The sequence below is a fragment of the Mus caroli genome, chromosome 16 (genome assembly GCF_900094665.2).
Source record: "Mus caroli chromosome 16, CAROLI_EIJ_v1.1, whole genome shotgun sequence".
Lineage (NCBI taxonomy): Eukaryota > Metazoa > Chordata > Mammalia > Rodentia > Muridae > Mus > Mus caroli.
This window is the reverse complement of record NC_034585.1, coordinates 7,724,557-7,735,473: the sequence shown is the minus strand read 5'-3', so window position 1 is coordinate 7,735,473 and position 10,917 is coordinate 7,724,557. Positions and strand designations below refer to the sequence as shown.

Sequence of the window (10,917 nt, the reverse complement as noted above, 5' to 3'; positions counted from 1 at the left end):
AAGAGGGAGTCAGATCTTGTTACAGATGGTTGTGAGCCACCATGTGGTTGCTGGGATTTGAACTCCGGACCTTCAGAAGAGCAGTCGGGTGCTCTTACCCACTGAGCCATCTTACCAGCCCTTAAAGTTTATTTTTATGTGTTTTAAGTTTTTTCTTCATTTGTGTATGTATACCATATGTGTGCCTGGTGCCCTCAGAGGCCAAAAGAGTGTTGGATCTTTTTTTTTTTTAAGATTTATTTATTTATTTTTATGTATGTGAGTACACTGTAGCTGTACAGATGGTTGTGAGCCTTCATGTGGCTGTTGGGGATTGAATTTTTAGGATCTCTGCTCGCTCTGGTCAACTTTGATCACTCTAGTCCAAAGACTTATTTATTATTATACGTAGGTACACTGTAGCTGACTTCAGACGCACTAGAAGAGGGCATCAGATCTCATTACGGGTGGTATGGGCCACCATGTGGTTGCTGGGATTTGAGCTCAGGACCTTTAGAAGAACAGTCAGTCAGTGCTCCTACCCGCTGAGCCATCTTGCCAGCCCGAGTGTTGGATCTTTGAGGTGCCATGCGGCTGCTGGGAACTAGTTCAGAGGCCCCAAGCATTCCTAACTACTCAGCCATCTCTCCAGCCCCAGAAACGCACAGTTTAAGATAGCTTCTGGCTGAATTATGCTGATAGGCGGCCTGTCATGGTAGAGCATGGTAGAGCGTTCTTGTAATCTCAGAACTTGGGAAGTGGAGGCAAGCTGATCTCAGTAAGTTCCAGGCCAATCAGGGTTGCTGCCTTAGAACTAACAAAACTTTTAGTAGAACTTGGTAATTACAGGAGATTTGTTTCTTCCTCTCAGGTCTCCGCTGTCATATCCTGGGACCCAGGAGCAGTATGCGGTAAGGATCTGGGGAGCCCTATGGCTGGGCACAGGGCCTCAAGAACTGTCATCTGCAGCAGGATTCGGCAGTCTAGCCTTGAGTGTCACACCTGACCAGCTGCCCTCCTTCATAAAGAGAGCTTTACCGGAACACCGCGGCCACAGGCGGTTGTTTATGGGTTCTCTGTGGTGCCTGTGTGATACAGGGCAGAACTCAAATGTCCCACAATGCTTTAAATATTCTCTTTGGCATTTACAGAAAAAGCTTGCGAATCTCTTCTATATAGTGCACCCTTTCGGGGCATTTCTGGACAGTTGTCCTGCATTTTCTCTCCTGTGTTAGTGTAGTTTGAATTAGTATGCATTTTTAGTCCTTTGCCAGTTAACTAACATTTCATCAAAAATAAGTGGTATAGAATTCAGTAGAGAATGTGGGGTATCATTATTTTTGTTTTTGTTTTTTAAGTCCTGAAAGCAGTGAAGGAGGATTGTCTCGATAGGGAGGGAAGAGGTGCAGATGAACAGGTGGCCAGACCCAGGGAGAAGGTGGCCAGACCCAGGGAGAAGGTGGCTATCGCTTTGGGCCTTGGACTACAGAATTGTGGCTTTGAATCTCTGAGGGTGTCTGTTTCCAAGTGTCCACCTTCCTCCTTCCCCTGTGTTCAGTTCCTCCTCTTCCTTCTCTCTCCACAGAGGAGAGTCAGAGTGTCTGAGCTGAACTTCCCAGAGAAATCCTTTTGTTTTTCCACATAAGAAGCTGGGGCCCACTGAGGTTAAGTGGTGTGTCACAGCCACATCAGGGGTCAGGGCCTGGTTTCTTCCATGGACCCACAGAGTAGGAGAGATCTGCCTCCAGCTCTGACGGAGGCCTCCTCTCATGCATAGTGACCTGCACACAGACATTCCTCCCAGCCCTGGGAAGAGTGGAATGCTTTTAAAGAAGAAATGTAGAAATATGGAAAGGTTCAACTATACTGGTAAAGACACGCAAATACTAAAGGGTTCTGTGCGTGTGTGTGTACAGCCCATGTACATGTTTCCTCATATGCTGTACAACAGTGCACTGAAGGTATTTGTTACTGTTGCCTTATCAGAATACTAGTCAAAGCTTAAACTAAAGCTGGGTGTGTAACTACTGCCTGTAATCTCAGCTCTTGGGAAGCAGAGGCAGGAGGATGGCTGCAAATTTGAAGCCATAAGTATAAAATGGACTCTCTTGACTGAGTTCTTCCACTAAGTGTTATCTGCACAGAATCCGAGACACACATACAATGTGCTTTGACCCTAATTTTCCTGATAAGAGGAATGTATTTTCTCTTGTTCACAGAGGCAAGATGAACTTCCTATCAAGGCAGCAGTGGCAGGCTTTCTCACTGCAGTTCTGCCCTGCTGTCCAGCAGTGCTCTCTGGGGTTTTAAGCATAAAGATGATATTTATTTTTATCTTCACTTGTTCTGGTTTCACGAGGCAATTTTCTCTTTCTAGGTGTATTTGCATGCTCTCGTGAGAAATCTTTTTAATGAAGGAAATGCTATTTATCGGGAATGTGACTGGCGTGGCTCTCTAATTCAGTACTCAGAAGCTTTGAGTATAGCTAATTATGCAAAGTCTGAAGAAATTTTAATTCCTAAAGAAATCATTGAAAAACTTCGTATAAATCGTATTGCTTGCTATTCTAATATGGTAAGTTGGGAGTTTTAAAATAATTCTGGAGGGTTTTCTTCAGTGATTGTAGTACATTAATAAAAAGTCATTTTTCTAGTTTTTGTCCTGTAAGAGGTATGAAACCTTGGGCCTTGTGCTTGCTTGCTTTCTCTCTCTCTCTCACTCTCTCTCTCTTCTTTCTTTCTTTCTTTCTTTCTTTCTTTCTTTCTTTCTTTCTTTCTTTCTTTCTTTCTTTCTTATGTTTTTTTTCAAGACAGGGTTTCTTTGTGTAGCCCTGGCTGTCCTGGAACTCACTCTGTAGACCAGGCTGGCCTCAAACTCAGAAATTTGCCTGCCTCTGCCTCCCGAGTGCTGGGATTAAAGGCCTGCACCACCACCGCCCAGAGGGCCTTGTGCTTTCAAGACCTTGGCGTAAGTGTAGGCCATCCAGCCCTGAGCTGCAGCCCTGGCCCGCTAGCTCTGTTCATGTGTGTTCATGGATAACCAATGTTGCTTTCTATAACGGATCATTAAGCTATTTAGGAGTTACATTATATTTTCCTTTAACACTGACACATCAGTACTAGAGATCTGTGGCAGCGCATGTGGTATATCAGTGGTTGTGTGTACACTGTACAGTGTTCACGTCAGGGGAAGCGTCATTTGTTTGCAGGAAGAACGTAGGCAAATCCTTCTTCTTCCTTTTTCTTCTGTTTTTAAAATTTCTTTTAAATTTTAGTTTTACAAAGAATTGTTGTTTTACGTAGAATTTTGCATAGAATTATAGTTCTATGCCCCTGGAGGGCTTCTGGGTGCCAGGCAAGAGCAGTCTCTTGCAAGATAAATCTGCAGTATTTTTGTTACTGTTTTGTTTTTCTTTTTTGGGGGGTAGGGGTTCAAGACAGGGTTTCTCTGGGTAGCCCTGGCTGTCCTGGAACTCACTCTGTAGACTAGGCTGGCCTCGAACTCAGAAATCCGCCTGCCTCTGCCTCCCGAGTGCTAGGACTAAAGTCGTGCACCAGTGCACTGGCACTGTTTTGTTTTTCAACAAGAAGTTTTATTTTATTTCTCATGGGGCTGGGCTGGAATGTCGGGCCTGCACATACTCGGCAAGCACTCCATCACTGAGCTGTGTATTAGCCCTTCTCTCAGCCCTCTTGAAATACATAGCACATTGTCATTATCTAGACTTACCCACTTGGCAGAGAGAATGAACATAGAATTTAGAGGCCAACTTTTGGTTCTTTAGTTGCACTGTGTGGGGGTCATCAGGCTACATAGCAAATGTTTTTACCTGGTTTGCCATCTCACCGACCCACCATTTGGCTTTAAAAATATATTTCTTAGATTGATTTACTTTGCTTTATGTTTTGCCAGAATGCATGTATGCACCATTCGTGTGCAGTGTATATGAGTGTTTTGTCTGTGTGTCTGTGCACTGCCATGATTGCCTGGTAGAGGCCAGAAGAACATGTCTGATTCCCTGTGGTTGGAGTTACAGGCAATTGTGAGCCTCCTGATAGATGCTGAGGATTGAACCTGGGAACTCTCAGAGTGGCCAGTACTCTTAACTGCTTATCCATCTCTCGAGCCTCCACATTTGTTATTTTTAATGGATTTAGAAGCAGTGATGACAGGGAGGAGGAAAACAGGGCACACAGGTCTCAGAGGCCGTCGTCCTTGGAGACCTAGGACCCTATGACCAAGTACTCGTATCTGTCTGACATATGGTAGGAAGTATATAGATATTCATGATAATTTTTCTGCTTTTATGTATGTGGAATTTTCTAACAGTCACTCAAATGAAAATATCATTGTGAACTTTATGTTTTATGTTGAAGGTTATAAAATGGGGTCATACATCTGTCTTCAGGTATGAAACAGGTATGGAGTACGATAATAATCTTGTGATTCTGGCTTTCTCTTTCGGCCTTTGCCTCCAGGGCCTCCGTGATGAAGTTTTAGAAGATTGTAACGCTGTCCTCAGTGTTAATGCCAGTAACTGCAAGGCTCTGTATCGGAAGGCTAAGGCTCTAAGTGACTTAGGGCACTACAGAGAGGCCTACGACGCTGTGGCAAAGTGCTCCTTAGCAGTGCCTCAGGTATGGGTTAGTGCTTTAGCTTGTTTGTTTTCATCATGAGTGTTCTACGGCTCTCACGTGGAGAAATAGCCACGTTTACATGCAGCCTTCAGCTCACTTCAGTTGATGTAATAGCTGACAAAGCAAGGATCCAGAGAGCAGAGTCACAGCCCTGCTTACTACACTACAGATATATTCATGAATGTTGCTCTTTCCAGGATGAACATGTAATAAAATTAACTCAAGAAGTAGCTCAGAAATTGGGATTTAAAATAAGGAAAGCATATGTTAGAGCTGAGGTAAGCAAAACTTATCTCTCAGAATTCTTTTCATGTTGTTTATAATCTTGAGTCAGTTCTGTTTTGAAATTGTGTTTTCATTTTATTTCAGCACTCACTGAAAGCAGTTCCTGGGGATGGGGCTCCCAAGGTAGGGTTATTTAGTTATTATCTTTATAGATTTATTTTATTTATATGAGTACACTGTAGCTGTCTTCAGACACACCAGAAGAGGTCATCGGATCCCATTACAGATGGTTGTGAGCCACCATGTGGTTGCTGGAAATTGAATTCAGGACCTCTGGAAGAGCAGTCAGTGCTCTTAATCACTGAGCCATCCCCTCAGCCCCCAAGGCAGGGTTATTATCTGTACAAGATTCATGCTTCTGAGGAAAGCAGGAATGAAGGTCTTAGCAACTGTGCTTTTTGTATTTTTAGTGTGGTTCTCTTTGATGCCTCAAACATGAAATTGGCCGTGGCTTCCTATCACTTTAGAGAACAAAAAACAGCTCAAGTCCTATACTTTAGTTTCAACCAGCATTTCCTGCAGGCCACTAGAGCATGTGACAGGATGTGAACACTTAGATGTTCAGTTTTCTTTGAAAACTGTGGCTCTGGGCCAGATATAGTTTTGAGAACACTGGGGTTGAGGAAAGAAGAGAAGAGAAAAGGAAAGGAAAGGAAAGGAAAGGAAAGGAAAGGAAAGGAAAGGAAAGGAAAGGAAAGGAAAGGAAAGAAAAGAGAGAATAGAGGCTGGAGAGTTGGCTCTTACTGCTCTTGCAGAGGACCCATGTTCAATTCTCAGCACTCATGTGGCTGCTCATAGCCATCAGTAACTCCAGTTCCAGGAGATCTAATGCTGTCTTGTGTCCTTCCAGGTCACCAAACACACATATGGTGTACAGACATACACAGCCAAAACATAAGTAAAATAAAATGAACACATCTAATTTTTAAAACTTTTTTAAAAAAATTAAACAAAACAACTTTCTCAGGAAATGGCTATATATGCTATTAATCTCAGGTCTCAGAAGCAGAGAGGCAGGAGAAACTCTGTGAGTTCAAGGCCAACCTGGTCTACATAAAGAATTCCAGGATAGCCAGGACTACACAGTTAAATACTGTCTCGTCCCCCCACCCCACCCCCACTGGGGAAGTGTTGGTTTGAAACAGGGTTTCTCTGTGCAACACTGGCTGTCCTAGAACTCACTCTGTAGACCAGAACTCACAGAGATCTGTCTGTTTCTGCCTCCCAAATGCTGGATTAAAGGCATTTGCCACCACTTCTGGCAGTTATTCTTTTTTTAAACTTGAAGTAAAATCTTGTGGTTGTTGGGATGGCATTAGCCATTGTGAAGGGCTGGTGGATGGTGATGAGATTAGTCTCTGTTCCTTTCTAAATAGCCTGATGAGGACTGTCTGTCTGCTAAGTGCACAGTGCTTCCCAGTTTGACTATGTAGTTAGTGGTCTAGGAGTGAGGTGAGCCAGGAGACCACAGTCTGATGAAGCCTGTGTAACCTCAGGGATGGAAGCAGAAAGACCAGACATTCAAAGGTCCTTGTCAGCTCCATCCTGTGTTTGAGGCCACCAGGGCTACACGAGACCCTGTTTTAAAGGAAGAAGAAGCAGGGCACAATGGTGCTGCACTGTTTTTAATCCCAGCACTCAGGAGGCAGAGGCAGGCAGATCTCTGAGTTTCAGCCCAGCCTGGTCTACAGTGCAAGTTCCAGGCCAGCCAGGGCTTCACAGAGAACCAACCCTGTCTGGAAACAAACTAACAAAACAGAGTAGAAGACTGTTCTTTTGATTTCTTGTATCTTCTCAAATGTCTTTGCAAATCTGCAAATCCTTTTAGGATTTTCACAGATTGTTTTAGAGTTTAGAATCTTAAAAACATGGTTCATTGCTTGTTTAATTTCCAGGCTGTGAACTATTCTGTGGAAGATATTGAGCCAGGTACGTTTTTACTTTCGATCTTATCCCTCTGAAATATGCCTGCCAGCTTGCCAGGGTTAGGCTGTGCATATTCTATAGTGTTGTCCAGTGAGATGACTGTGTGGGGGAAGCGAGGCTGGACTGCATCCATATTTTCATAGCATTCACGTCCTTTGTTATTGCCCAACAACACTCCTACTTTGTAAATACAATGTCTTAGAGTGAGTTCATTTCTATGTATGTTTCAGATTTGTTAGCCCCAAGGCAAGAAGCACTTTCGGTTGCCTCCCTTCCTACATCCAGTTTTTCTCATGTCATTGGGAGTGAGCTGGCCTCTGTTCCTATTATGCCGGCAACTTCTGTTTTGCAACTGCAAATGGATGAGAGTCCTCTGCCATCCACAGTGTTTGCAAATGGAGGGAAGATCCCCTTCACCATATCCGATGCTTTTCCGGATGATGACATTGTCCTTGGGGATGAAATAGATGCTCTTCTTGATTCTGCCCCAGAAACAAATGATGCTGTTGTGGTGAGTTTCACTGTTTAGTTTCTCTTGTAAGAAACATGAGTGTGTGTGTGTGTGTGTGTGTATGCGCACGTGTGTGTGCCTGTGTATGTGTGTGTAATGCGTGTAGGTGCCTATGAAGGCAAGAGGACAAGATCCTGCAATTATAGGCAGATGTTTGTTACCCCATATGGGTGCTGGAAACAGAACCAGAAAAGACCAGAGTCTTTTGGAAGAGAAGTGTCTTAACTGATGAGCCATCTCCCCTGCTCTGTTTAGTCTCTGCTCCCCTCCCCTCCCTTCTCCTCCCCTCCCCTTCCCTCTACTCCCCTCTATCTCTCTTAAATTTATCTATCTATCTATCTATTTATTTTCTAACAAAGGTTCCAGGGATTGAAGTTAGGTCCTCAGGCTTACAAGACAAACACTTTACCTATTACCCCCAGCCCCACTGTCTCTTCTCAAGGACATAGTTACCTCCCAATCATAATGTGACATGCTAGGTAACTTGTATTGCATCTAGGATTAACTTTGGATTTCTTACCTTGGCATTTTATTTGCTTCTGAAGATAACTGGATAACTTGGTCATTGCTGAAGACTAGGAAGAAGCATCCTGTCTAGAACGCAGTGAGCGTTTGTGGGATGGGAAGGTTAAGCATAGCACCTAGATAGAGAACAGGCATCGGAGGGCTCAGGAGATGGTTCAGTGACTGAAGTGTTTGCCATAAAAGCTTAGTACCTGAATCTGATCCCAGCACCAGTGTAAGAAAGCTAGGAATGGTAGTATAAGCATCGATGCTCAGAGCTGGAGAGGTGGACACAAGCAGATTCCTGGGGCTTACTGGCCAGCTAGTGTAGCCTAGTCAGTGAGCCTAGATCCTACAACCAAGGGAGGGAGCTCCTCTACAATGATACCCAGAGTTGATCTTTATCTTTGGACTCATGTGTCTACTCAGGGATGCTACACACACACGTGCAAAACAATTAAAAAATGAACCTTAGCCAGGCATGGTGATGTGTGTCTTTAATTCCAACACTTGTGAGGCAGAAGCGGAAAATCTCTGAGTTCCAGTCCAGCCAGGACTATATAATGAGACTCTTTCTCAACACACACACACACACACACACACGCACACACACACACACACACACACACCACACACACTCTGGAGAAATGGCTCAGCAGTAAAGAGTGCGCTGGCTGTTCTTCCAGAGGACCCAGGATTGAGTCCTTTCACCTGTATAGCACTGTACAAGTGTTTGTAACTTTAGTTCCAGGGGATCTGATGCCCTCTTCTGGCCTCTGAAGACACTGCACATGTGTAATGCACAGACATACATTCAAGTAGAACATCTATACACATAAAATATAAACAAATATGTATTGTATATATTTATGTTATCTATATTATATGTGTTATATGTTAAACATATAATATTTTATATATATACACATATATATGTACACACACATACACACATACAAACACACACAAATTCCCTTAAAAACCTTAGATATTGGGGCTGGCGAGATGACTCATCAGTTAAGATCACTAGTTACTCTTCCAGAGGACCGAGGTTTGGTTCCTAATACCCTGACACATTATGAACACAACTGTCTGTAACTCTCAGAGAATCTGATGACTCTTCTAGAAGGTGGAACACCAATACATATAAATAAACAAATCTCTTTTTAAAAAAATGAAATCTAGCCGGGCAGTGGTGGTGCATGCCTTTAATCCCAGCACTCGAGAGGCAGAGGCAGGAGGATTTCTGAGTTCGAGGCCAGCCTGGTCTACAGAGTGAGTTCCAGGACAGCCAGGGCTATACAGAGAAACCCTGTCTCAANAGCCTGGTCTACAGAGTGAGTTCCAGGACAGCCAGGGCTATACAGAGAAACCCTGTCTCAAAAAAAAAAAAAAAAAAAAAAAGAAAGAGAGAGAGAGAGAGAAAAGAGAAAAGCAAAGCAAAGCAAAGCAAAGCAAAGAAATCTAAGCCTAAGTTTACTCCGTGGGTAACTGCAAGTGTAAGGACCTGAGTTGGGAGCACATGCTCCCTGCCTGTAAGCCAGAGCCAGGCCAGGCCATGCAGAGACTCATGTGTTCCCTGCCTGTAAGCCAGAGCCAGGCCAGGCCATGCAGAGACTCATGTGTTCCCTGCCTGTAAGCCAGAGCCAGGCCATGCAATGCAGAGACTCAGAGACTCATGTGATCCCTGCCTGTAAGCCAGAGCCAGGCCATGCAATGCAGAGACTCATGAGCTCCCTGCCTGTAAGCCAGAGCCAGGCCATGCAATGCAGAGACTCATGTGCTCCCTGCCTGTAAGCCAGAGCCAGGCCATGCCCTGTGTCAGAATAAGGTAAAGCAATTGAGGACATCCTGACATCAGCCACTGGCCTTCATACATGCCCACATGAAGAGGCACACCAGCACCCGCACACATATGCATACACTGCACACACGATCTTTATCTTGTAGCACTTACTTATTTGTGCGTGTGTTTGTGTGTGGGTGTGTGGAGAAGTGAGAGGACAGATTACAGCAGTCGGTCCCCTTCCGCCATGTTGGGTTTGACAGCAAGTGTCTTAACCTCAGAGCCATCTTTCTGTCCCCTAGTCCCCTTTTAAAACAAATTTTAAAAGTTTAAAAATAATTACAAAATAAATAAAAGTGTGAGTTCAGGGCTAAGAATGTAGCTCATGATTTGTAGCATATATGAAGCCATGCCTGCAGCCCTGGGTTACGCCCTGAGCACTGCATGGCGGCATGGGAGCTAGGGGCAACAGAAGAATTAGAAGCCCAAGGCAATCTATGGTAACATAGTAAGTTTTGAACTGATCTACATGAGACCCTATCTTTTAAAAAGTCTCTACCAAGACTCTGTCTTAGTTGTGAACAGGATCTTAGAGGAATCAGTCCATCGTGGTGGGGTGGGTATAGTGCGGTGGACAGAGAACACTACTCTAAGACTGTTACAATGAACCTTCTTTTGGATGCAGGCATTCTGTGTAGCTCATTCCCTCAGTTTGGGGCATGGAGGGATGGTGGGGGAGGTCACTTTTGATAAGCTTGTGGTACAAGCAGGAAGCTAAGCCAATGAAAGACGGTCTTGGATCTTGCTGCCATTTCTTCTCCTCAGTCCTCCACTCTGGTCAGAGGACCCCTCCCAACTGCCGGTGCAGCTCCGAGCTTGCCCTTCAGGACACCATCCCTGCTTGGAACCTTGCCCATGGGTACAAGGTATCCTGAGCCCTCCTTTGCAGACTTTTTTCCACCTCTGACTTCATCTTTGGAAGAATTTTACTCTTCTCTAAATTCATTCTCAGTGACTGAATCCAAACGAGGTAAGACTTTCTCCTGGATTATAAATAACTGCAGTCAATTTCCTAAAAATAAAAATATGTATTGTAATTGTATAATATAAAGCACTTTTAGGTGGTAGTCTCTTGAGTTGTTTTTTTATTGTGATAAACTGTGAAGAGGGAGCCTTCAGGTTTGAACTTGACTTAACTGCCATTTTGAGAGGAAGAAGCAAGGTCATTTGGGTAGGCATGGGAATGTCACTGACTTTAGATCATATGATTGGCAAAGCTGCTGTTCAT

General features: G+C 44.1%; 1 protein-coding gene across 2 annotated transcripts in view; it reads left to right on the top strand.

Moving 5' to 3' along the window:
- The window catches only part of Zc3h7a (zinc finger CCCH-type containing 7A), a 39,654-nt gene that overhangs the window by 13,101 nt on the left and 15,636 nt on the right, over positions 1 to 10,917 (top strand). For both annotated transcript variants that reach the window (XR_003835126.1, XM_021184950.2), the window contains exons 3-10: positions 851 to 890; positions 2,357 to 2,554; positions 4,459 to 4,617; positions 4,815 to 4,895; positions 4,987 to 5,025; positions 6,798 to 6,831; positions 7,059 to 7,339; positions 10,455 to 10,659. Coding sequence is in view for 1 of the 2 variants with exons in the window: in XM_021184950.2 (XP_021040609.1) it covers positions 851 to 890; positions 2,357 to 2,554; positions 4,459 to 4,617; positions 4,815 to 4,895; positions 4,987 to 5,025; positions 6,798 to 6,831; positions 7,059 to 7,339; positions 10,455 to 10,659 (1,037 nt within the window). In the remaining variant the exon portion in view is untranslated. The remainder of the gene's footprint in view (positions 1 to 850; positions 891 to 2,356; positions 2,555 to 4,458; positions 4,618 to 4,814; positions 4,896 to 4,986; positions 5,026 to 6,797; positions 6,832 to 7,058; positions 7,340 to 10,454; positions 10,660 to 10,917) is intronic.